This window comes from Pocillopora verrucosa, chromosome 9, assembly GCF_036669915.1.
Source record: "Pocillopora verrucosa isolate sample1 chromosome 9, ASM3666991v2, whole genome shotgun sequence".
Classification (NCBI taxonomy): Eukaryota; Metazoa; Cnidaria; class Anthozoa; order Scleractinia; family Pocilloporidae; genus Pocillopora; species Pocillopora verrucosa.
In genome coordinates, this window is record NC_089320.1 from 11,610,301 (window position 1) to 11,636,838 (window position 26,538).

A 26,538-nucleotide genomic window follows, 5' to 3' on the forward strand; every position below is an offset into this window, starting at 1 on the left:
TAAATGTGTAGCAGATAGAGGGGAGAATTAACAATCAGACCTTAGAGTTAAAGGGTTAATCCTCTCCATCCTTATCTATCCTTGATCCTTCTTCACCACTATTCTCTCTATTAACTTCCAGAAGTGATTAACAATGATTTCTCCCTGTAATCTTCATACATAATCCAGCAAACAGGTAATGAGAATACACAAACACCTCAGGTAGAAGTTGTCATCTTGATCTAACACCAAATAATTGTAACTTCATGTAATTTACAAGACATGTGTCAATTCACTGAATTTCCACAAAATACTTCATGCAAACCTAATGGTGGTTTGATGATTGTTTAGAAAAGCAAAGTAATTACCATGGAGTTGAAGGACAAATCTTCAAAGCCATATAACTGCTAGATAAAAAATATTTTCTTATACCTAGCTATTTTACAATGTAAACTCCATTTTTTTACAAAGCATAGTCAGCTAGACTATGGCATGTCATTCTTCAGTAAGGTCAACATCTGTTTTGGAAAAGATAATAGACTGGTCTGCAGAATAGCACAAAGTCCTTTTCTGAATGCTTGTTTGCTTAGATTTAAAATGAAGCTGTGTCTAAATACATGGCAGCCACTCACAGTCTAAAGGACTAAATGCCCTGAGGTCATAAAGTTTCACAGAATTTCCATAGACTGCAGGGCATTTAATCCATTTGAAACAGTACCCAACACTCAGAAATATTGACAGTATTCCCACAAAATACCTCATGCAAAGCTAGAGAAGTTTGATGTTTGTGTAGAAATGCCAAGCACTTCCAAAAAACCATGGTTTTTTAGTGGACAAATATTCCAAGCTTGTGGATACCGTATATCACTAGATCAAAAATGTTTTTTCATTTACATCCATTTGTGGAAAGTAAAAGCACAGAAAGATTTGTTGTCTTAAATCCTGCAGTAACTTTTGGAACCGCTTGACATTCTAAACAAACATTGATGCTCTTAAGAAATTTGAAAGAACCTTTAGTGGAATTCTGTAAAAATTTCTGACTGCCAGACATTTTGCCATAGCTGACTGCTTTAAGACACAGGGTAAAAATTGCATGACATGCAAAAGATCTTGTCAAGATCTATCATTGTTTACTGTCTAGTTGGAAGCCCTGCATTAGCGAGACAAAATACAATTCTTACCAAGAAGATCATTTGAAAGGAATGCGAATGTAAATTCATTATCTTATGGCATCTCTCATTCACAAAAATACAATATTTTGGTTCTTAAACTGGAATGACATGTAGTGATATATGATGGTCATTGAGCGACCTTTAATGTTATCATTCTCTGCTCTACGACTGAGAAATACGGTGGTAAATGTATCTGATGACATGTTTTTACACCTCTTATATTAGAAAATAACACTGCGAACGACCAACACATTTGAACACATTTGATTCCTCAGGTGAACGAATTAAAATCACAGCTGATTAAACGTGACAGATATTTTTTATGGGAAAATTGCCAGCTGTTTGACTTGATCCTATTGTCATATATACCGATAGTGGAAGAAATTTGTACAAGCAGCTCACTTAATAAAATCAACACGTCATAAAATAAGGATTGATTTCCTAACAATCTTAACTCGACAGTTTACGAAGGATCGTTGACAATATCAAGAAAAAATGAATAACTTTAACATTAGAATTAATATCATTGATCTTGCGAAAAGAAAGTGATGTTTATATTTTCAAAGTTGTATAACATCCAAGCTTAAGCATTAGCCTAAATCTCTTCATAGTCACTTTTAAAAAGCATAACAGTTGTAGATATATTTCGCAGGAGCTTAAAGGTAATCATAACTCTGAGTTGATGTATGCTTGAATAAAAATGATTCCTGTTAAGAAGTGAGAAACACTGAAAACGATATCTTTCCTTTCGGATAACATTGTAACCAACGAGGGCAAAAGGCTTTGAATGTGTTAAAACATATATCTGTTTGTGTCTGATGCTCAATGGTTTAATTTCCTTCAAGAATAAATCACAGCGAGTAACAATATTAAAAATTACAATCACGAAAGCGTAAGTTACACGTAGCAATGCTCATTCAAGTTACGATGGTGAAATACTTTGCCGCAGCAGATCCACACACCATTCGCGTCTGAATACAAAGTTGTTCACAATGTGAGTGAACTCATTACGGGTAGAGCAATACTACTTACCAGAGTTTGCTCAAAGCCATACGAGTCCTCTTCTTCCATCATCTTGCTTAAAGGCCACGGAAAGTCGGTTAAAATAGCGAAAAAACACACCACGTTACACTATGTGACAACATCTTTCGCTCTAGTGAGTCGCGTCCACATCTGAATTGGAATTGGCAGCAACCGCTTACCTCTATAATGCTGTCATTCGAGTTTGTCACGCAGCCTATGACGTTTGGTTGATCAAAATCCATTAAACCTGTTTTGAAGGTCATCTCCCGTATCAAATGAAAAGGGGTCAAGTTCTTTTGGCGTGGTTTTCTGCATGTAAATCTTTTTCAGGAGATCACCCTCTTCATACTGGGTAGTGTGGGAATCGCCTCGTCGCAGGACAATTTTACGGAAATTCATTTGCCCATAACGGACACATTCGAGTGGAAAGGTGTCGATGATCAAACGTGAATATTTCAGTGATGCCATTTTAGTAAAATTGATTCCTTATGAAAATTCAGTGCATTAATTAATAAATTGTACTCATGGTAATCTGAAAATATTTCAATAACATTATTTTACTCTTCTCTTCGCAGAGATACCCAAGCAGATAACAGTGATGATGAGCATGAAAGTCAATCAGAAGTTAGGCCACCCATAGACGGCATACAATCAGAAATTCAGTCCATCAAGGCACAGCTACTGGCTTTGCAGGAACAGCGACAGGAAATTAGAGATGAAACTAAAGTATTTGAAGAGGAAGTAAAAGTAGTGAAAACCCAAGCTGTAAGAGAGATTGAAAAATTAAAAGGCAAGCCGCTGAACAATTGGCACTCAATAATTTTGGGCTGGAGAGATTTGGCACAGATAAAGATTCAAAATAATTTTATTGGGTATGTAGTTTCCGGCGATTTCTGCTGTTTTAAGCTTGCTTTACCATCACTGGTATTCCTGTCAAAGGAACAACAGTGACGGTAAAGCAAGTCTAAAACGGAAGAAATCGCCTGAAACTACGACGGACACACAGGATGTGAGTAAGTGTTATTGATTTTACGTGTAAAATATTCATATTTCGAAATATTTACCATTGTAAATCGACCATATTTCGTTCCCCATACTATTCCTTATAACGTGTTCAAATTTCCAACGGTTCCTCTCGTAACTTAACACCAAGTCACACAACGCGTGACGCGTTCATGAATTAATCGTTGGCTTTTTCTCGATACGGGAGCTTGAGCCGCCTGTGGTTGAACGGGCTTTTAGAAGGGTCAAAGAATATGACTTTTTTGATTCAGATGCTCCTTATCTACTTAGGTTCAGTTAATCAATTATTTTCTGTAGCCTGTCTTCTTACAAATTTTGAAGGACCACTGATTTTAGCTGATAGTGACAAGCAAAATGAAGAAGCTTAATATATGTTGTAGTTTAAAAAAAACAGTGAAATGTGTCGATAAAAAGAATTACATGACACTTCATAGAGGTCTATGACTACCTATTTTACATAATAGTTCAAAGTGTAACAGTACTGATACTAAATTCAACATATCTTCATGTGTCATTCTACTGAGTCAACTTGGTTTAGAATGTAAGCTTGCAATTTACCAGTTTTTATGCAAAAGCTAAATTGACTTCACAAATTATAATTATGATATGCAGGAAATATTACATTCTAATATTGTATATCCTCTGTATAACATGCATTATCACGTTTCTGTAATTGACCATAGTATGTGTTGAAGAACAGTCCGTGTATCAATGACTAAAGAAAAAACTGTCCACCTTGTCTTCATTTTACTGGGAAAATATTGAATCAAAAACAATTCTTTTGCAAAAAAACAAGTTATCATCTATGTAACTAAAGAAATCACACCAATCTAATCCAGTGAGGCCCAGTGGACATTAAACTTGATAATAGTAGATATCAGTTTTCTTTCACAAATACTGGTTTGTGGTATTATCCCTGGTAAGATACCTAACATTATTGTTATAATGATAACAATATTGATAACAATTATTGTTATAATGATAACAATAACATTGTTTTTTTAGAGGGCACGGTAACGAATCTTGCAATCTGATTTGTTCTTTACCCGGTCAGTATTTTCCTATCTCTGCCCACGGGCCACGGTAACGCTTTCGTGAGTCGCCGGGTACATCCCAACTTTCGTTGTCATTTTTCATAAATATACCTCGTTTTCCGGCTGGGCAGTATTTTTAAGCAAACACGTCGGTCACTACTCAAGCCGATAAATAACTTATGAATCCTCTCTTTTCTCTCTATCAAATCACTTTGGTTGACAGAAAAATATTGGTCTCAGAATGAATTTGTATAAACAATAGTGTCATTACGTTGGTTGACAAGCGGCCTAAAAACCGTCTGCAATTAATTTTAATCGTTCACAAAAAGTACCCAGAAAGTTGAAACGTGAGGTATTAAGTTACAGTTAAACTGAACGATGGAACTTTCATTCATCTAATATCTGAATTTTCTCGAGCAATTTGTTCATAGTGAAAGAGCGAGCGAAGTTTTAATTTAAGTTCTACAACAAATATACGCTCCTGGTGAGTATTTCCAATTCCGTTCAATTTGGACATTTGTACCTTAAATTGCACAACAGAAATTGACGGAATTTTTTGAGAAAAGGCCGCATTATATTCCCTTGTGTCTCGTTGGAGTGTGCCGTTCGAATTTAGTTTTTGTGAAGGAAAGATCAGAGTTAAACACGCCATTACAGCAAACAAACGAGCAAACTCTCACAACTTCAAAATAAAAAAATTGAATTTACTCACAATTACTTTCCTCGCCGTTTACTTAATGAACAGAGGTAAATCTTCGTACATGAATGAATGGTCGATGAGAGTGAATAATACTTTCCGTTAGATCATTAACTGATTTTGAAGAAAACATTGTCGTGACAGTCCTTGCCAAACTAGTTCTGTTTGTTTTCAAATGTTCCTACGCTTTTTTTTTTTTCTTGCGCGCTCTCTAATTGACAGGTGTCAGATTGTGACAGATACTTGTAAAAATAATGTTTCAAAGTTTGTTTGGAAGCCTTTTAAATCACCTTTATCATTACGGAAATGAAAATGTTTCGCTGAGGCATCTCTCTTAAATTTGCATCACCTCTATTTTAACTACCATTTACCCACTCAAAAATTGTTCAGTTTATGGAAGATCTTGCCGTATTTACGTCCATAAATCATTCGGGTTCTTTCGGAAAGAATTTCGTCAAGTTTAAAAACAAAAGATATGTTATTTACCGGCTAAGGGTCGGTCCGTATGGTGAAAAACTGTGACCTCGGTCTTGAAAATGCTGCCCTCGGCCTACGGCCTCGGGCAGTATTTTCAAGACCTCGGTCACAGTTTTTCACCATACGGACCTCCCAGCCGGCAAATAACATATATTTATCAAATGATGCCTCCCCTTCTTTTACAACTTTAATTTCTAGCAAACCAAAGGGGTTTTGACCATTGTTTACAGCATCTAGTCATACACTTTTCCATCTGGGCTGCACCCTAACCATGGGCAATCAGGATGGATGATCAATCCTGGTGGGAAGAGATTAATTCTCTCTGGTTCCCTTTGCAGTACTGGCGTAAACCATAGCTGTATGAGGTTCAAGTTCCACCCCCTTCCCATGTGTGCTCTTTGTACATATCTGCTGGGGTTTAGCTAGGTTACCAGAGAATCAAAACTGGCTACATGACGAGCAACAACTCCAAACTTACTAGTAGTGATCCTTTTCTTTCTGAGAAGATGCCCGTGTCACTTAAGCTCTGCGTAATTGTCTGTTCCCGTACTTTTGAGTGACACTTCAGTGGTCAGTCGGCTAGGGAATCAAAGATGACTTGTTGCTAATTGTTCAAGCAAACTGACATCATCAAAGGTCAGTGTAGGGAAAACCGATAGATCTTGAGTCTCTTCTTCAACTAATTTTTGACGGTTGAAAGGAGTAATATTAGTCTTACAAATGTCTTTAGCGATGTAAACTAAGCACGAAACATACGTTTGTGCATGCAATCACTCGAAAAATATCTCTACTGATCGACCATGAAATGCCGTTAAATCCCATGCAAGTCTCGTTTATGTTGCAGAATTTTCTTCCAGAGCCTTAGGAAGTCCTGATATTACAGACAAAAAAAAAAGGAAGATGAGTTTGAAAGTATATACCTTGTGTAGTCGCCATGTTTGTTAGCTGTTGTGTATTCATTTAGATGACAAACTCACTCTTAAATTGTTTTCTATATTCTGTTTTTATTCATCGATCCACCTCTGGTAAAATCATGTTACTTGATTAAAGTACTGTTATATCATTGAGTAATCCCACAGTGATATTACAAAAATTGGTGCAAGTACTTTTAATGTGTTCTCAATACACTACATTGGCCATCGAACGGGTTGGCGCTACCAGCGTATTCGCGATTTCGCCGCAAAGAAACCTATTCCAACTTCCAACTTAAAATCATACCAAACTAAAACTTCTACACTAAACCTTACTTGCTTTGTGGAAACGGAAATACCAGTACAAGCTTTCATCCGTACAAAATATTGTTTTACAAGTACACGTGCGTGACCTCTTGTGAACTTCCTATTCCGTATTGGAACGCTTGCTCTCCAATTTGCGTTGCTACCCGGTATCCAAGTACGTGACCTCTAGCTGCAAAGGGCATATTCTAATATACTATTGAGATAACATTTTCTTTAAGAAATACTAACTTCAGAAATCCTCATGCGTTCATCTGTTTGTCTGTTCTTTGTTATTTCGTTCGTTCATTCGTTCGTTCGTGTGTTCGTTCTTTCGTTGGCACGTTCGTTCATGTGTTCGTTCGTTCGTGTGTTCGTTCTTTCGTTGGTACGTTAGTTCGTTTATCCTTTCGTTTCTTCCACAATCTACCCACATTACTCGTTCATGCGTTCAGTCAGTAATTCATTAATTTACTTCTTCAAGTCGTTATTCATTCTGTCTATCCGTTGTTCAAGCATCCGTCAAACCAGGAAATTAATTGCTTTTCCGTTTGTGTACAATTTATTCATTTTTACATTTCCCACTTTTATGATCTATTGTTTCCTTACTCGGAACTGGTTAGATCAAATGACCACCACAAACCGTATAATATTAAGCCACGCTTTAATAATTATTCGATCTAAAAGAAATACATTTATAATTCGCAATAAGAACAAACGCAAATCAAGTCTTTATCTTGTAACTAAATTCAAAAACTTCAATATAAACTTACTTCTGTGGCGGGTCGTTACAACAGTCTCACTTTACGGGTTAGCAGATTCTCTGGGTAAGCGGATTTAGAGACAGAAAAACGATAACAAAATAACTTCTTTCTCACTTCGATTCTGCTGAAAAACTGACTTAAAACATAATAATCTAACGCTTTTAAATCAATCTATTGGATTAATGTCAATCACGATTCTTGTCATCGAATAAATCTGTCAACACGAGGCAACGCCTATTTATTAAACGAAACACTATTTTATATCTATTCATTTTCTGTGCATACCCATTTCTGGAAATTTCACATTTCCAACATATTCTTATTTTGTTTGCATGACTACGGCAAAAGAAAAAGAAAAGCAAGGAGTTGCAGTTAAAATTTACAAGACAAGTTGTTCTTCTTCCCTGCATGTAAAAAACAGTAACCCGTGTAGCGACTGAGTTTAATTTGCAGGGTTCATTTTAGAAAAAAGGATACATGGCAAACATAAAATTAAATATTTTCAACTGACAAAGAACTCGAGTACTCGTTCAGATCATACCCTCGTCAACACCTCAATGGATAGAGGGTCTCTAACATACCAACATAACTTTTTATGACTAACGGTTAAAATTTGTTAATTTTAACGCCAAACGACTTCTTTTTTTCGCCTTTTTACGGCCAACGGTTAACCCCATTGAGAACTTTAGATACATGGTCTTACACGAAATTCTCAATTTCTGTATCATACTCGACCATTCCTGGAAAGAGATAATAAACCCTATTCTTTTAGGTATCATCAGTGCTTTCGTAAATTTAGGTACCTTGTACACAACAGTACTACTAGGATGTTTCCAAGAACGACTAAGATCGTTAGCAAAATACTGTTTGAGAATGTGGGTCCTGGGAGTGGCTCGATGATAGCCCTTCTCTGCTGCATATCTAGTTCAACAGCTGAAAACTCATCTGCGGCACCGATTGCGCATAGAATATGAAGGAAGTGATGGCTGTGCCCTACCACGTCGAAAACTCCGATCATCAAACGTTCCGGGACGCGGAAAACATACGCAAGCGTCCCACCCGCGTAGAATAGACAGTGACGAGTGAAATACTGCACGGATTGAGGGCTGCTACAAGTTGATGTTGTGTTACATAATGATAACATTGTCCAATATGGTGAAGTGTTGAACAGCCACGAGCTAATGTAAGTACTCGCTTTTAAAGCTGCATCGAAACGACTTGTGCTGCAAAACGAGTAGCAACACGCCAACGTCGATGCAAAAGAAATGGCGGCGGAGATCGCTAGGAACAGAGCGGGGGTGTTGAATATCAACCAAGTTGTGCTCACAGGCCTAGAATAAAAATAAAACACTTGACCAGCCGTGAAGGTGTACACGCTAATGGCAGCATAATCGAAAAAGAAGCATACGTGACGGGCTTTGATCGACATGCAGTTGAACAAGTGAGCGCCAGCACTCATGGCAAGCATTACACAAATCCCGAATGCAAAGCACAGCAGTGGATACACGAACGGATCTTCCCGCGGCTCGTGTTTGGCGAAGACAGATGCAAAGCGAAGCATGAAAACAGCGAGCGCCAAAACATGACTCCAAATGTTGATCGTCTCGTTGGTGGCTTGAAACAAGCTTTTGAAACAGTACCACGCGGACGAATCACACTTGCGATAACTCGATATTATAAACGGCTCGCGGAAAAAAGAAGGAACTTTGTCGAAATCCACCAAGTCAGCTTCTTCCAGTTTGCTTTTGGTTGTCACGATATTCTTTTTGTTGCTTTTTTTAAGACCACTTTCGCTAATAAGGCGTTCATTATCTGTTCCGATGGCCACTTTGCACTTTCGTTTCATCCTGTCTCGTAAAAAGGGTCTGCGTTCTGGAAAAGAACGGTCCTGTTTTTTTTTAGCTGAGGCGGTTTAATGGTTTCGTTTTTATGACTGCTCTCTTTCGCCGACTTCGTTCCAGTTCACTGAATCGTAAATATCCAATTCATTTGTGTCATATTTTAAATTCAAATTTCAAATTTTTCAAGCAACCATGGGACTTTGAACTTCGACTTCCTCGCGCATCTCATTTATAGTAGGCCTTGGTAGACAAAACATTCACCTCTTCCATCATGCGTCTGTTCTCCACGGAGATAATCATAATATACAAAAAGTATCACGAGAAAAACTCGAGAAGGTTCGAGACCAACTTTGATGCACCTCAAACTAATTCACGCACTCAATAAATTTCTCACCAAGAAACTGTTAAGCATTCGAAGTTTTTAGAACTCTTAATTTTAAAAACACTGTTTTCAGCATGCATAATTAAGACAACTGCTCTCGTGGCGAAGAGTTATAGACGCAATTTTTTCTTTCACAATAGTATATAAATTTACGCATCTGCAAGATGATATTTGTGGTCAGTACATTACGGAATAATTAGCATAGATTAAATCAAGTTTGTTAGTTGCAGTCCGCCATGCTTTGTCATCCTTTATTTCTTCTGTCGTTCTTTTACTTCTATTTGTGGTTAGTCTAATTCTTAAAAAAAAAAAAAAAAAAAAAAAAATGTAACCTCCATCGACCCCGTGTTGACCTGATCCACACATGTACGTACAGTATTTTGATGTTTCTCCTGAATGTACAAGAAGACTATAAAGATGGACAATCTGAAGTGTCGAGAATTTCTTCGACCAAATTTGAATCGGTAGTAAATGATATTTCCTTTCTTTCCTTAAAACTATGTTATTACAAACGTCTAATTATTTTAAATAGTGCTGTTTTCAATTGAAATTAAAACAATTTACATGCATGACTGTTTACCCAGTTTTACATGCTCGACAGGTGACCTATTTTGTTGATAATTTTCTAAAAGACAGTTATGAACCATTAATATTTCGGAATAATTTCAACATAACGTTTAATTTTCGCTTTTTCGTTTCTAACATCTCCATATTCTTCCCAAGTTTAGAAATGTCGCAAAACTCGCACAGAATATACGAACTTTGTCCGTGGCGTAAAATGTCGTGTCAAAAACAAACTAATGACTTGTAAAGCTGATAATTATGATATTGATCTTTTGTGTCGTTTATCATATATTCAAATTTTCTTAAAGAATGACAATTTTTTTTAAGTATATTTTCTTCAGTTAAGCCTTCTCCTCATTTCTATGTAACTTTTCTTTCTCGAGAGCTAAGCCAACAACTGAACAGGTTCTTGTTTGAAAAAATATTTTGAGTGGTCTGTTCTGTATTTGACTGACGAAGACAAAGGGAAAGCACGTGAAAAGAGAGTTCAAGACACGTGGCACGGTATCGGTAGCGATCTTCGCAACAATGAACACTTCTTAAGCAGTAGTGAAAATAAGGCCTGAAAAAAAAATCCAAGCTTGTACGGGATTTGACCCCATGATACCGGTGCAGTGCTCTACCTCCTGAGCTAACAGGCCATGGGGGAGCTAGTCATTATGTTGGTTCCAAATAAATCCGTGAAGTGATATATCGCTTCATGTTCATTTCTTAATCTGCAGTTAAAAGATATAATAAAACCCTTTTCCGATCTGCTGAGCAGGTCATCACCCATTAACTATACAGTGCCAAACTAAAAGGCGTTAATTTTCCTCTGAGCGACTGCCAGGCTTTAATGAATACCATGAACAGTGTTTCATTTGTTTAGTTGAAAATGGCTTCAAATTTATATTGTTCAAGTACGTATTTTTTAGGGCGTGGAAACGTTTCCTGGCCTAAACGAAGGTCACTCTTACGGTATTAACATTATTTGCATAACGTTTTTGTAGCATTATTATACACAAGGGCGAATTCCGGGGAGGGGTGCAGGGGGTGCGCAACCCCCCCCCCCCCAATCCTAAGATGACCTTCGGCTCTTTAACATAGCTTCACTGTTTTGCAAAATCTGCCATATCGTTTGCTATTTAGCACCAGAAGTTCACATTTTGTTATTGCTTCGTCGTAAGTCTTTTTTCTTCATTTTCGCTTTTAGAATTTGTTGAAATCACCCGTCAGCTGGTTCTTTTCTTAGTTATGCACCCCTTCTTAAGAAAAATACTCTTTACACGCCTAATAGGACATGCTTATTTACATGTCTGTGGTTTTGTGGACTTTGTAAGGGACTTAGCATTCATTATTCCAAAAGTAATTCCGTTTAATGGGTAAAATGCCAATAATTGTGTTTCATATTTAATGAAAACTGGTAAAATAACTAGTGCCAAGTTTTCGTATTCTTCATCTTGTGTAAAGCTCTCTGTGATAAAACTCGTTTTTTTTTTCCTATTATAACTGAAGCGTAGCACTCAAAAATGTATGTCGTAAACAATAAGCGCAATTGCGGAATATTTACAACACAATGAACTGGTAAAAAGCCAAAGAAAGAGAGCAGCTACCCAAACATAATCATTATTGCACCGGGTCAGTTGAAAGAGATTGTTAATTTGTGAGAGCATGAAGAATCGGCAATCCAACGTGCCAACACGAACAGGAAAGGGATTTTATGGGGCCACTAAAGCGCTGATCAGTAAAAATAATAATCAAAAAGACAATAACTGGAACATCACACGAAACAAGTGCGAATTGGAGAAGGAAACTGACATCTCAAACGATTTGGTAAATTTTGACAAAGTACCTTCGTTTTTTCGCCAACCGTTCATAGTATCGAGTTATCGTAAGTGTGATTCGTCTGCGTGGTATTGTTTCAAAAGCTTGTTTCAAGCCACCAACGAGACGATCAACATTTGGAGTCATGTTTTGGCGTTTGCTGTTTTCATGCTTCGTTTTGCTTCTGTCTTCGCCAAACACAAGCTGCAGGAAGATCCGTTCGTGTATCCACTGCTGTGCTTTGCATTCGGGATTTGTGTAATGCTCGTTACGAGTGTCAGCGCGCACTTGTTCAACTGCATGTCCACTGAGGCTTGCCACGTATGCTTCTTTTTCGATTATGCTGCCATTAGCGTGTACACCTTCACGGCTGGTCAAGTGTTTTATTTCTATTCCAGGCCGGTGAACACAACTTGGTTGATATTCAACACTCCCGCTCTGTTCCTAGCGATCTCCGCCGCCATTTCTTTTGCATCGACGTTAGCGTGTTGCTACTCGTTTTGCAGCACAAGTCGTTTCGATGCAGCTTTAAAAGCGAGTACTTACATTAGCTCGTGGCTATTCAACACTTCACCTTATTGGACAATGTTATCATTATGTAACACAACATCAACTTGTAGCAGCCCTCAATCCGTGCAGTATTTCACTCGTCACTGTCTATTCTACGCGGGTGGGACGCTTGCGTATGTTTTCCGCGTCCCAGAACGTCTAATGATCGGAGTTTTCGACGTGGTAGGGCACAGCCATCACTTCCTTCATATTCTGTGCGCGATCGGTGCAGCAGATGAGTTTTCAGCTGTTGAACTAGATATGCAGCAGAGAAGGGCTATCATCGAGCCACTCCCAGGACCCACATTCTCAAACAGTATTTTGTTAACGATTTTAGTCGTTCTCGGAAACACCTCAGTAGTACTGTTGTGTACAAGGTATTTAAATCTACGAAAGCACTAACCATACCTTGGTCTTGTATGATAAACAAATCTAAGTTGCTTTTTGGGATGGACAGGAAAACCGTCTGATGATGTCCTTCACTCTTTGAATCATTTCTCGCATCCTCCAGCAGTACAGGAATGGATTTAGAGTCGAGTTAAACAACATAAGAGATATCTTTAAAGACCAGGTAAAGTAAAGTGGGCGTGTCTCCAAACCAGTGATAATCATGAAACTTGAGATTACGCCATAAGGGAGATAACAACTGGATACCCAAAGAGTATCAACAAGCGCCATTACTCGCCTCACAGTCACCACCTGTCTGTATCTCAGCCCCAAAAACGGAGCAAGAAGTCTGTCTACTCTTATTGCAGTCATTGTTAATAAAGATACGCCGCTAAACAACAAACTCGTGATGGTAAAAAGGAATCAGAAGTAGTACCAGTCCTTCGAGTGATCTCGAGACAAATGGATTCCACCTCGTAAGGGATGTGTATGAGGCCCACGCCCAAATCTGTGCTCGCCAGACAACTGAGCAAATGTTTCGACGGCGGATGAAGCGACGAAACCTTCTGAAGAGCAACAATGATCAAAATATTCCCTACAAATGCAATGAAATGAAAATGTCCTGAGCTGCTCCAAGAACTGAAGCGCTACAGAGCTCTTTGTGATTGTATGATTTCCATCCTCGATTGAATTTGTAATCGCCATGGATTATTTCACTCGGGAAAATTCGCTATCAAAGATGTTGTTTGAAACTTACCTGTCTAAAAGCGAAATTTACTCATTGGAAATGTTCTCTGGGCCTGACCGTCCTCAAACGGTGTTGTGAAAGAAAACAGAGACTCTGCATTATGGGATAATGATGTACGTACGTTGAGATCTCTTTAATTCTTATCGATACCAAAGCAAACGAGGAAATGTCAATTATAGATCCTGTCACTCAGCGAGAAAGGTACACAAAGCTTTCCATTTTAAATTTGCATTTTCGCTAGTTAAATCCCAGCTAATCATTTGAGTGAAAAGAAACGTTTACTGAGACAGCTATTAACTAATTTAATGGAGCTTTGATAGCTTTTTTCTCATTCCATCTATCTACTACTTCGGCCTATAGCTAGAGTAAGTCTTTCGTCAGTGAAAGAGTTTCATGCGGCCTACATCTTCACAAGTTTTTAAGAGACTTTAAAGAGGATTGAAATCCTGAAAATTGAAGTTACAAAGAGCCCCGCTAGAAAACTTAAAGAAGGGAAAAGCAAAGTAATATGTCAATCAGTGTCCGGCACCTTCTTTAGGGCTGGCGTCACCATTATCGTGATCCTTACCTTGGAAAAGATACTTTATCACTGAAAAATTTATGTTCGCGCGCCGCGTGAACCTTTGGGAGTTAGACTGCTTTTCTCATCTCTATTTTCTGCATATAAACTCACTCACAACTCACAATTCCTTCATTCGCTCTGACGAAGGGCTAACGTTCAAAATGTCAGCTTTGAAACTCTTTTCGTTGGCCAATTTGCATGATCAACTTAGTTAATAATACCAAATTACCTTGTTATACTCTCCCACCAACGCAGCACCACAGTTTTCGTATTCATTTTATTTTTCTTGCGCCTCACTCTTAGAGGTCTACTCGGCGCGCTGACATTAAGTTTTTTTTACTTTCGCTGGTTTATTTTTGACTTGCGCGACGAACTTCGCAAAAAGGGAGGGACCACTCGCTGTATTAAAAAATTCAAAGCCAATCTGTTTTGTCATAATCTCACTCACGCAGTCATTGAATCTTTCATTTATCCACTCCGGCATTCAGCAGTTCATAAATTAGACGTTCAGTCGATTTTTAAGTCAATTAGTCAGTCACTCAGTCTTCAGTCAGATGGTCGATCAGTCAGCCAGTCAGTCAGTCAGTCAGTCAGCCGTTAGTCAGTAATTCAGTCAGACTGTCACTTAGCAAGCCAGCTAATAAGTCTGTCTGTCGGTCAGTCAATCAGTTGATCACTCTCTGAGTCAGACGTCAATCAGTCAGTCAGCTAATCAGTCATTACCCTCAGCTCTCAGGTCTGTTGGCCGCTAGAGAGCTCTTTCCTAACCTACGTTAACCTTACCTCATAAAAAGCACCAACGACCAACGAAAGCACTCTACAGACTGTGAATGGACAGAATAAAAAATGACTGATATGTGAAAATTCCCAACTAAGTGTGTAATATATACCCGGCCTTACACACCTTAAATGACGAGTATGACTCGGTAAATGATTCAAATTGTCCGTTGAAGACGCTCATGCAGTGATTTTTATTTGACACCCTTATCTTAGTTTTAAAAAAAATTGGACCAAAATCTCAACCATGACAACTGTCTCATTATCGGACAGAGCCAATATGTATGTTATTACGCATTTGTGCGCTCTTCGCAAAGAATTTGTTTATCTTGACCGGTGTTCTAACACAAGTAACTGAAAATAGGAAAAATTTAATCAGGGGGGATTGAAAACGCTAAAGTGAAAAGCAGCTATACAATTTCGTAAAAGGAGCAGTCATATCCGATAGCGTGAAGCGATTAATAAGGATTTATTTGCAAGTAGCTAATAGAATTGACGGAATTGTTTCACTGTTTGATTTAAACGTTAAAAACAAACTTTGCAAACAATTAAATCAAACATTCTTACGTGATCTTGGTTACCATTTGTGGGTTGTTTCCAGTTGATTTAAGTAGAGTCTCCATCTCGTTTAATCCCGATCAAACCGGAAAAGCATCGATCAAGAACAGTACTCCCAACAGACATGAAGATATTTTGGTAATCAAAGAACAGTTGACAGCACAGTTTCTTTTTAAAATACTACCTGCTTAAAGAATAATTAGTGGAGGCGACAATTTTGGTCAACCTCGAAAAGTTGCCGGAGAAGAAAGAATTCGATCAAAGCTCTTTCCCTTTTGTTGGATTGCTTGATGGCAAACAATAATCCTACAGGTAATTCCCTGAAATCTCGCGTCAAAAAAGGAAACACGCGAATCAGCAAAGACGATGCCAGCGACCGAGCAAGAACTATCGAAATGCTTCAAAAACTAGAAAAGATGGAAGAAAAATCGCCAAGTAACAACAACAACAACATGCTGGGGACTGTTGATTTGCCAATGAGGAAAAGTGCATCGTTTCAAAACATAACCGAACTGTCGGAAGATTGCCCGATAGATTTAGGAAGGAGAGGATCTGATCCACGATTTACGCCAAGCCGGCCGGTAGGGGCGAAGAGAGACGCAAGCGGGAGACGGCAGAAACCCTGGGAACTACGGAGGTCTTCAACCCCTACTCCAGGGAGTTTGGATGTGAGCTCAATTCTCCATACAGCTCTGGGGCGATTTTCTCCCGACGTGGGACGTACAAGTGTAAAAGAAGGCGAAGAATCAGATGATTAATAATAGATTAACGCTGTTGCAAATCAAAGTGGGAATTTTGTTTATTAAATTGTCATCTGTGTGTACTTTATCGCAGAAGTGCAAATATGGGTCGCAATGTAATATGTGGATGCGCCAGATTCTTCATTAAAACTTTTTTCTTTTTTCCAGACCAACCTTTATTCGTTTTCAGTAAATTTCCAAATTATAATTAGCTTTATTCGTTTTCAGTAAATTTCCAAATCATAATGAGCTTTCGAAAGGAATTTCTATTTAGTGAGAGTCTAAATTCAAAAGAGTACATTTCTACTGGTTTCGTCTTCTGATGAAGGCCGAATGGGAAACATTCTCAAACCCGGTTTAAGGAACTTTATAGTCTCAAAAAAAGTGCAGGTTTACCGAGAAACATCTCCTCAAGATTTTGGTATCAAAATTTCATCCGCAAGGTGCTTTTATTTCAATTTTTTAAGATCAAAATTCACAGACTACGAGCAGTTCCTCCTTTTCGGTGAGGTCCGTCGCGCAATTCTTTTTGACTCACCGGCGTGCTAACCACGACTTGGTAAATGATTCAAACCATCTGTCGAAGACGCTGATGTAGTGACTTTCATTTAGTTGACTCCCTTAGATAAGTTAAAGAATCGATCAAACATCTCAACCACGACAACTGTCTCAGTAACGGATAGAACCAATAACACTGTATGTTATTACCTACTTGAGCGTTATTTCGTTTATCTTTACTGGTTTTCCCGCACAAGTAAGGCGATATGTAAATAAATATATCTGAGTTATAAATATTAAATTTATTTTTTTTATCATATTATTATTAGTAGTATTATTATTACAAATTTAATCAGGGAGGTTGCAAAATGCTTAAGTGAAAAACAGCTATACAATTACTTAAAAGGAGCAGTCATATCCAATAGCGTGAGGCGATTTATTAGGATTTATTTGCAAGCAGCTAATAGAATTGACAGAATTGTCTCAATGTTTGATTTAAACGTTAAAAACAAACTTTGCAAACAATTTAATCAAACATTCTTGCGTGATCTTGGTTACCATTTGTGGCATGTTTCCAGTTGATTTAAGCCAAGTCTCCATCTATTTTTATTTATTCCCAATCAAACCGGATAGGAAAAAAGAAGATAATCATTTGAGCTGCTCAAAGCAAAAGATGCGGAGAATGTGAGCATAGGTCATGACGAATGTCCCGAATATATAGTAATGGAGGGTTGAATTTAGTGAAGCAAAGCAGTTCATTGTAGTTTATCGTACAATGAAACCTTTGGCACACTTCAGATTTTAGGCGCGTGAAGTTAATCATCTGTAGAACACGCTCTTGTCCTTATGGTAAGGTGCAACACCTACATCGCCTTGAACTACCACATCAAACACTCAGGATGGCACGGCGTGAATTACAATCAACTGTCGCTTGAACCAGATATCGAGGCTTTATCATCGTCAAAAGACATACTATACAGATAGTATTCTACTTTATCAGTAAAATCACACTGATTATCGTTAGCTATGTTGGGTTTGCTTAAAAAATTACTAGACTGACCCATAATGGGACTCACATTAAACAGCTCTCTCGGTCTTTCGTTGGATGTTTTACGCGTGCGCACCAACATTGGACTATCCTCTTGATGAATCTGTGGTAATCTGTCAAGGTCAGCGGCTTTAAAAGTCGAGTGTACAGCCGAAGACGACTTACTTGTCAGTAAAAGTGAAAGATCGCTGAGTCGCTCATTTGATTCAGATTTGATTACAGGACAAGACTTGACGCGCGATAAACCTCCTTGTACTTGCCAATAATTAAAGTCGTTTTCAGGGTTTAGATGTTTGCGCGGGACAACAGGACTAATAAGGGCTTCCGCGGGAGAATCCGAAAGAGCTCTTCCCCTAATTCTCAAGTGCAACTTCTTCTTTGAATCCGTGGGGAGTGGGTTAGAGATTTTGCGCTGAAACGTACGTCCTACAATGGGTGATTTTGGAATGTTATCATCCAGGCTCTCCTGGGATGAATATCTCGGGAAGCATGGGGATAGTGCCCGAGGATCGCTGCGTCTGACGTCATGATTTGACCCAGACCTCCGCAGGGAGACTGCAAGTGAGAAAATAAGCAGGACATCATTCATTTAGAGATAGTTATCGCACTTATGATCAAATATGGCTCAGTGATATCAAATCCTCATACTTACGTCATAATTCCATCTAATCATAACTGGAGATTAAAGGTATTACCCTAAAGATTCTCGCAGAGGTAATGGACTTTTATCCGGCAAAAAAACTATTCCTCTGGCCACCTATTGATGAATGTTCATGTGCCCTTTTGCTGAATTAAATTGTCAATCGAGGCTGTTGCATCGATTGCATCGATTGCATCGATTGCATCGATGCTTCCACAATGTGCTATTACTTTATTTGGCATAAATACGTAAGAAAAGTCATGACCACTTAGCATTTGTTTAATTTTAACTAAAACGGAGAAAAGGCTTTGTTTTTTATTAGTGTTTAGATTGTTGTTAAATGTAATAATCGGCGGCTAAAACGAAAAACTTATTCTTATACTTAAAAAATGGAAGAATCTGACCATTTGACCACTCTGTTAAGGATGAATCGATTTTTCCAGGTTTGAAATGTTTAAACAAATTTACACCGAAACTATGAATCATAATTAACTGGCTTAATTTCATTGGCAAAATAAGAAGTGCGTCGATCGAAGTATCTACATGAATACGGGTATTATAGGGTAATCTGACCAATGTGAGTATGTTGAATTTGGTGTAAAAAAGAATTAATTTTATCGAGTGCAGTTACACGAAAAACCCCATTCTTATTGTAGATACATTTGGCTTGCGTGGCCAGCATATAGCGAGGACGGAGAAGAGAAATTAATTTCATTTCCTCTCTCCGTTTCACGTTGGGCCCTGTGTAGGATCTGTACAGTCTAGAATTCCGTTTGAGTGGGGTGCTTGATCAAGACTGAATTCACTCTTACATATTTTCGCAGAATATTAAGCAGCACAACTGACCGCGATATTTATTTTTCAACGGAAGAGTTACATAACAAACTCAACTTACCCATATTTGTTAACTTCTCTTTTTGAAGTACTTTCCTTTCATGAGTAATTTTACCCTCAAAAACTGTGGGCAGACAGACATGTTCCGAGCTTCCGAATTCCTTTTTTCCGTTCTGTGTTCCGATAGCGTGAGCATTTTCTCCCAGGTTTATGACATGGGTTGATTTGATTCCAAGGTCATCGGTAGAGTGCTTTTTCTCATTGGTGTCTGGCTGGCAAATGTTAAAATTTAGATCCATTCTGAGTTTAGCGTCGAGAGAAAGGTCTCGAAGTTCGATATTGCTCAATAGTGAAGAACCGATGAAAATCCAGTAATCCAGAGTTTATTTGAGGGTTAGATGACATATCCCGTGGAACAGTTCTCTCATAAAGACCACAACTGTTACATCAAATATACCATTGTTGAGAACAGTTTCGTTCTCCTGTGTGACTGAATTTGCAAACCCCGCTTAGTTTAAAGACTACTTCAAATGCAGCCAAGCTCGCTCAAGGCCTCTGTCATTTTTGCATTAACTTCAAAGTAAACCAAGGAATTAGAAGCCCTTTGTTCTTTTACACAGAAGACTCCTTCTTTTCAAGTTAGCAGCTATTCAAACCCTTAAAGAGTGTCTGACCAATGATATAGAGTGTATGAAAAGGAGATGAAACTCAAACAAAACAACTGACGGGCATTTTGTCTGTTCTTGAGTCTGTGAAAGAAAAACAGCAGCAGATAATTTGCGTGAAAGATCTGAGGCAAAAGACATTAACAGAGTAAATACAAACAGTAGCCAACTAACCCACTCACGTATACTTCACACCTTCTTCACGAGAACAAAACCACCAGACAATAGAGGAGCGACTTGATTATAACTTTTGTACCGGTGCAATTCACTTTAGCTCACACTAATAACCAGAACGCGTCAGAAAATGAATCCGTCGAGGTGAACTTCGCCGCCGTGGGTTAATTAAAATTCTTCAAACATTGAGATTACATCTGCATTGCAAACGTACGTTGATGAGAAGACGCTAAATGTAATACGATTTGTTAAGGGCTTTTAAGGTCAACAGAATGGCGTATTTTGATTGGCTGTGGTAGAAAGGCATAATCATGTAATACCTTGCTGAATAGAAGATCGAAAACAGAATTGACATGGAGCAAAAGATGACGTTCAGAGAGCTATGCGAATCATTTGTTATGTAGCTTATGCCCATAGGTGATGACCAAAACTAAACTTAAGTTTCGAATTGTTTACGACGTGTTGCGGACATGTTTGAGAAAGATTAAGTAATTTGGTTTGTGAATTGGGTACCAAGAGTCATGATTAATAAGTTATTTAGGTGTGTTTTTCCGAAATAGGCTGTGACCCCCTCTGAGTTTGCGTGGATCAAACCGAAGATTTAGCTGTAACTTGGAGTATGTCTGATCAAAGCTTACTTTTTGTCTCCTCAGCGTGGTAACGTGGTTGAGATTAAACAGTGTGCGCTGTGATAGAATCTTAAGATGATATGGTCTACATCCTCAATCACAGAACCTACTGAATATTCATGACCGTTTTTTTGTGATAAATGACGACTGATGACATTTCGAGCTCGGCTATCGAAAGATGTCATTCACTTGTAACGGGCAAATGACAAAGTAAAAGAAAATATTAAACCCGCCCTTCAAGGATACGAACGTCAGCCCCTCGTATTTCGCTGCGTGATGCTTTACCTTGTAAGCTGGGCTATACACTGGGTACATAAGGTCATTTACAATATGTTCCTTAAGATTCAACTTAAAAAACCATAATGATGAGTCTAAAGTCTTTTCAAAATTATGCAGATTAGCTCCGAACTGGACATTTAAGAAAAATTAAGCCAGTCGTTTTAAATATTCTTATCACGTCTACGACTAACTTTTACGTTTTTTCCACGTGTGCTTAATTTACCAGAAAGAATGATACCAGTCTTCCACAGCTGAAAATTTTATGTCTCAACTTGGACAAAACTCTTAATTGGGAGGTACGATTATTTAATTTCCACTAAACAGACAAGTGAGACTTCAGCTCTACTATAATTTAAAATTTCTTACAACAATACTCAAGCATTCGAATAACACAGCGAGAACATAAGCACCGCAACAATAAGCAGAACAGAGGGTTGCTTAAACAGACAAAAGTCTTGATCACGTGCGTGCCGGTGCGCTAAAACGCCATAAGACGGAGTGATTCATTTCACTAGACCCTTTTCAAAAGCCTCTATATTCATCTAACCACATTAAAAATAAAGCTATCGGTTATCAAAAGACTCTTCTTTTAACACCATTTCAAAAGTTACTCGGGGTTTTTCGGTGCGTTCGTGAGCGTTTCAGTGCAAATGCTGAGCAAAAACGTCTGAAAAGATTCGCGTTTTTAAATGAGAACGCTTTTGTGTGGAGGAGGCCTTTAGAAATACGGCCAGGCAGGAAGAATCGCGTACAACTTCACTCAAAACAACACTTTGCAACAGGTCAATATAAAACTAAGACAAGCGTGGGCTGTCTCAAAACACATTAAATGCTTAAAGATGCAGTGTCATTCGTGGTCAAGACCTTAATCTGCAAAATGATGTTACGATTTTCTTGGAGATTCTACATGAATGACCTCGATCAAAATCGTAGGAGTTGCGCAATTAAGAGTATATTTTTAAAGGATTAAAACTACTTATATCATTCTGTTCTCTTATGCTGGAAATAGTTATTAGTGAAAAGCCACGTTCGCCGGTTCACTGAGACAGTCCAGAATGTTCCTAATGTGATAATTATCTTCGTAAATGACGTTGCAATACAGGATCTTTTTATGCAGTTGCTTGGATATATATAGCCGTGAGTGCTGCCGAAAATTTTAGCCTAAAGCTGTGTCAAAATTCGTAAATTGAAATCTGAAATCTTAATAAATCTTCACAATCGCTAACAGTACTTTTTTTTTTTTTTGGTTTAAATACCCTTCAGTGTAAGCCCATCTTAGGCATTTTCCTTTTTTTAGGTTCCATTCTAATAAAAGAAATTGTTTATGACGCTGAAATGACTCGAACATATTGGGTCATGTGGCTCCACTGAACGACCGTTTAATTGCTGTTTTATGACCTTTCATGAGTTTCCTACGTTTGGTTTGGATCTGTAGTTACACACTTCATATCACTCAAGACAACATTTGTTTTTTAAAATTTATTTTAGTAGTTATTTTCTTTATTTTTAGAAAATAAACATTCGAGACAAATTTTGGTTACGATTGCATATTTGGATATTTTACAATTTGCGTATGAAATGTTGATGAGGTCTTCTTGCTTTCGGATGCGCAATTTGCGTGCAGAAAAATATCAGTTCGTTTCGGTGCATTAAAAAAAGATGGTTCACTATCCCCATATAGGTTTTTAATTTGAAACAGCTCGTTTATATTTCAAAAAAGTGAAGCATTCGTTATTGAAAAACCCGCTACTCGCTTACTTTGTAATTCATAGAAGATTACTGCAATGACATTGACGTTGAATTTGTTAAAAAGACGAAAATCACACCCGTTTTAGAGGATAGTGCTCCGGATATTGCATGAATTATTTTGCTTTGGCTGAAAATTTTAAAAATATTTATCAGCTCGCCCCTTAGAAATAAAAGCTCTACGCACGTAGGGAATAAAGTATAAAAGACTTTACCTAGTCACTTAGGTATTATGACGCAAATATCATCATTGTCAGCTGATTAGTGCACAAAAGAAGTGAGCGAATTTATTGTTTACAAGAGAAAAGCATCTCTCAGTAATTAATCCCAAGGGCAAAGGAACCACTGTCCTCATTCGGCTAATTGTCAATCAGCTAGAGTCATTTGCAAATAAAAATTTGCGAGCATTAGACAAAAGAGCGCTCCGTGATTTATATCTTACCAGTCGTTTAGAGATTAACATGTCAAAGAGGCGTATTTAAGCACAGACACCCTTGTCTTCAAGATCAGAACCGGACGATTTAGCGACAAATGGAAAGCATGAAAGTTGCAACTAGAGGAAAAGTGGGTCTGCGCGAGTTAAATCTTGGGCATGGTAGCAATAACGTGAGATGGTTAAACGATAGAGAAGACAGAATACTGCAAACTTCTCTGAATTCACTGGAAAAAGCTCGACAGAAAACACTTAACCGCCTTCAAAATGAAGTCAACGGATTGCATTACACCTTACGAGAGCAGGCCACAATCCGATCACCGCCGATCACAAAAATATCGCTTTTAACAGACATTGACAAAAGCGAGACGAACACGAAATTATCATCCACAGTGACTTTTGGTGAAAACTGTGAGATTTTAGGAACTAAACTCGATAATCGGGCAAAGAGCTTGGAAGACTTGGATAATTCAGAAGAATCAACTTTGGAGCACATTATTCTAGAAGGTAAACCTGCGGTCTAACAGAAGTACTTTTAGTGAGTAGTTATTAACAAGATACATATATTCTCGCATCAGTGTTTGTTTAAGTGGAGCGCTCTTCCATAGGTCGGCGTGTAACGAAAGCTGTCTCAGCAATATTCCCTAAGAAATCGGTTGTTACAGGTCATTGAGCAAGAATAACTAATTGAATGGAGCACAGACTTGGAGAATCGGAAGCAAAAAAAGGTTAATTTGATAAAAAAAAAAAAACAACACGTGAACCCACTTTCGGCCCAGAAACTTGGAGCTGTAAACTTTCGTTCGGCTTAAAAGTAATTGGAAATATTCTCCAACGGATGCGCGAACTGAAATGAATGGTAAAACTGGCGCACTGCAAGGAGTGAATACGAGAAAAGCTTTGATGTGCTGCTTTCGCTGAAGAAGCGCGATTTAATACCTTTGCTATCTTAAAAGGATGACTATCATTGAAATTGGAGTACAAGTGTTGGAGCTCTCTTCCGCAAGCGCAAATAACACGAAACATACAAAGCCCTTAACACAATTATCACGATTTGCAATTTAAAGCAGATAAGTAATTGATAGTAATCTACTGCACAACACGTAAATGATATTGATTTACGACTTTAAGCCCAAATTATACACCGAACAACACAACTGATACTAAGAAACAACGCTAAATGTTACAAAATTCCATCTAAACGCCAAGGTAACAAAAAAAGAAAGAAAAGCCATAACTGAATTGTTATCAAACGATTTCGTTTTCCTCCTCAGTTTCTTAGTCTAACGTCAACCCAGTGATGTTTTCTATTCGAAGAACCATTACATCATTTTTACTGCATGCGATGGACGACTGGATGTCAAAAGAGCTAAAACGTAACATCCGTAATTAACGTGACAATTACAAGAGGGGCAGGCCTATACAAGTAGCAATGGTTGATAGAACATAAAAGATACGACGTAAATAACATATGACCCCTGAACTTTCCAGAGGAATAATTATAGCAGCTTTTGTCGTTATGATCTCTTAAATGGCGTCGATGATGGGGCATAAATTGCAACTCGTTAAATTTTCTAACTCATAACTCGTGAAGGTTTCATTCCCACAAGGAAGATGGATTATTCTTTACTACTATGCTCATTTTAAATGTTTCAAAACGTATTTCGTTGAAATTGTCCTACGGTCAGTGAAACAAGACAGTTCATCTGATTGGGATTGAAAACATTGTCATTTCCACCTTAACAAGTTTCTCTCTTTGTAAAGAAACTTGACCATACCTTAGAAACCCACAAGCTCTTCAAAGGTGGACTGTTTGTAGCCATCAACTAACTCGTATCTTGCAGTTTTGCCACAATTCGAACAAAATAGAACGCATAAACTAGACTGTGCTTATAAAATTCGGCTTTTCCGCCACATTTCCTTGTTCTAACGTAAAACGTTCAATAAAAAAGGATAAAGAGTCCTCATTTGGTTAGAAGGCCAAATGAAATACGTAATCATCTTAGGTAAGAGAATGTACAAGCAGAGAGAATCACTGACTCTAGCGCCTTGTAAAAAGACTAACATTCCAATTTTTATTCTTTCCTTCTGAGCCTCTCAAATCAATTATCCTTTTTAACCTTACAGATTCAGGTTTCTGCGACAAGCAAAAAGTAGGCAAAGGCTCAGTAAAAACGAACAATCAAACTGAGAATGCTTGGACAAGAAAACCCACTCTAAGCACTGCTGGCAAGACTGCTCTAAAACGACAACTCTCGAAGCAGCACTCGAACTCATCCGACCACTGTTCGCCTTCGGCGGCGACTTTGTTGGTTCATCGTCGTAAAATTTCCGTCACCGATCCACTGTTCACAAAGGAAGGTAGGGAAGGAGGCTTGCGGAAGACGCTAAGTCAAAGTTCCTTGCAAGTTGGCTCTGACAACTTAAACCGCGCAAAGGCGAGATCGACAGAAATGATAAACCTCGCCTCGACATATCCCAATGGCCATACCCTTAATGAACCTTTTATGCCATCTCTGAGAAAAGGGAGTGAGGCTGTCAGTCGTGTCGCTAGCCCTATATTTGTGCGGAGAAAGATATCCCATCATCATTCGTCACCTTTATCATCGCCTCCGAGACCGATCAGAAAAATCTCCTGCCCCACAAAGCTGCAGCAATTTTCCAGATCAGTTTGTCAAGAAGAAGTCATACCTCTCCAACCGTCACGTGAAAATAGTGGAAGTACGTCACGCCTTGGTGTTGCCGCGATAACCGATCTCCCTAAGTTGTCAATGTCACACGTGGTTGATCATTTGACCCAACTGGACGACGACAAATACCCGAGAAGCAATGCGAGTCCTTTGGGGATTCATGTTGACGGTATGGAATGTACTCTTCAGGAAAAAGTAAACAATTTCCTCCGAAGTTTGGAAAGAAGCGACGAAACTCAAGAACCAAAAGAAAAGACATATACATAAGGCTGCCTTCGATCCGTGCTCGTAAATAATTTATTTTATATCTAAATTATTACTTGATAGAAATTGACAGTTAATGTAAAATTCTTGAACGAGGTTGGAATTTACGATTTCATCTGTAAGGTTAGAACTCAGAAAAACATACCTCCAGCATTAAAGCAGTGAAAATGGAATTGCCTTCGTCAATAGCTGAAATGAAAACAAGCACTTTCACTTGGATCAAGTGTTACGAAATTTAATCAGACCACGATTTGGACTGATGTCGACGAATGAGGATAAATTTGGACGGTTCAAAATTAGTTGATATTGCAGAATAAAAACCTTGTAACAGGTGTAATAAATAC

General features: G+C 38.2%; 5 protein-coding genes across 7 annotated transcripts in view; 2 read left to right on the forward strand and 3 right to left on the reverse strand.

The window, feature by feature from the left end:
• Nucleotides 1-2,335, reverse strand: part of LOC131797114 (chloride channel protein 2) — a 33,079-nt gene extending 30,744 nt beyond the window's left edge. For both annotated transcript variants that reach the window (XM_066172773.1, XM_066172774.1), the window contains exon 1: nucleotides 2,184-2,335. In XM_066172773.1, the coding sequence (XP_066028870.1) occupies nucleotides 2,184-2,225 (42 nt within the window). In that variant the 5' untranslated portion in view covers nucleotides 2,226-2,335. The remainder of the gene's footprint in view (nucleotides 1-2,183) is intronic.
• Nucleotides 2,336-7,010: 4,675 nt separating this feature from the next.
• Nucleotides 7,011-9,332, reverse strand: LOC131797080 (membrane progestin receptor gamma-A-like). The gene has a single exon (XM_059114694.2). The coding sequence runs from the start codon at nucleotides 9,227-9,229 to the stop codon at nucleotides 8,162-8,164; it is 1,068 nt and encodes a 355-aa protein (XP_058970677.1). The 5' UTR covers nucleotides 9,230-9,332; the 3' UTR covers nucleotides 7,011-8,161.
• Nucleotides 9,333-11,820: 2,488 nt separating this feature from the next.
• Nucleotides 11,821-12,924, forward strand: LOC131797072 (membrane progestin receptor gamma-B-like). The gene has a single exon (XM_059114685.2). The coding sequence runs from the start codon at nucleotides 11,821-11,823 to the stop codon at nucleotides 12,922-12,924; it is 1,104 nt and encodes a 367-aa protein (XP_058970668.2).
• A 3,448-nt stretch (nucleotides 12,925-16,372) lies between these two features.
• On the reverse strand, nucleotides 16,373-20,327 carry LOC131797086 (uncharacterized). 2 transcript variants are annotated; one of them, XM_059114700.2, is made up of 3 exons: nucleotides 20,162-20,327; nucleotides 19,376-20,063; nucleotides 16,373-18,395 (listed from the first exon to the last, which is right to left on the reverse strand). In XM_059114700.2, exons 2-3 carry the CDS (start codon nucleotides 19,611-19,613, stop codon nucleotides 17,713-17,715), a joined length of 921 nt encoding a protein of 306 aa, XP_058970683.2. In that variant the 5' UTR covers nucleotides 19,614-20,063; nucleotides 20,162-20,327; the 3' UTR covers nucleotides 16,373-17,712. The 2 variants fall into 2 exon arrangements, with proteins under 2 accessions (XP_058970683.2, XP_058970684.2); XM_059114701.2 differs by having other exon boundaries at nucleotides 20,154-20,327.
• A 2,820-nt stretch (nucleotides 20,328-23,147) lies between these two features.
• LOC131797089 (uncharacterized) lies at nucleotides 23,148-26,538 on the forward strand. The gene is made up of 2 exons (XM_059114704.2): nucleotides 23,148-23,747; nucleotides 25,368-26,538. The coding sequence occupies exons 1-2, from the start codon at nucleotides 23,339-23,341 to the stop codon at nucleotides 26,195-26,197; spliced, it is 1,239 nt and encodes a 412-aa protein (XP_058970687.2). The 5' UTR covers nucleotides 23,148-23,338; the 3' UTR covers nucleotides 26,198-26,538.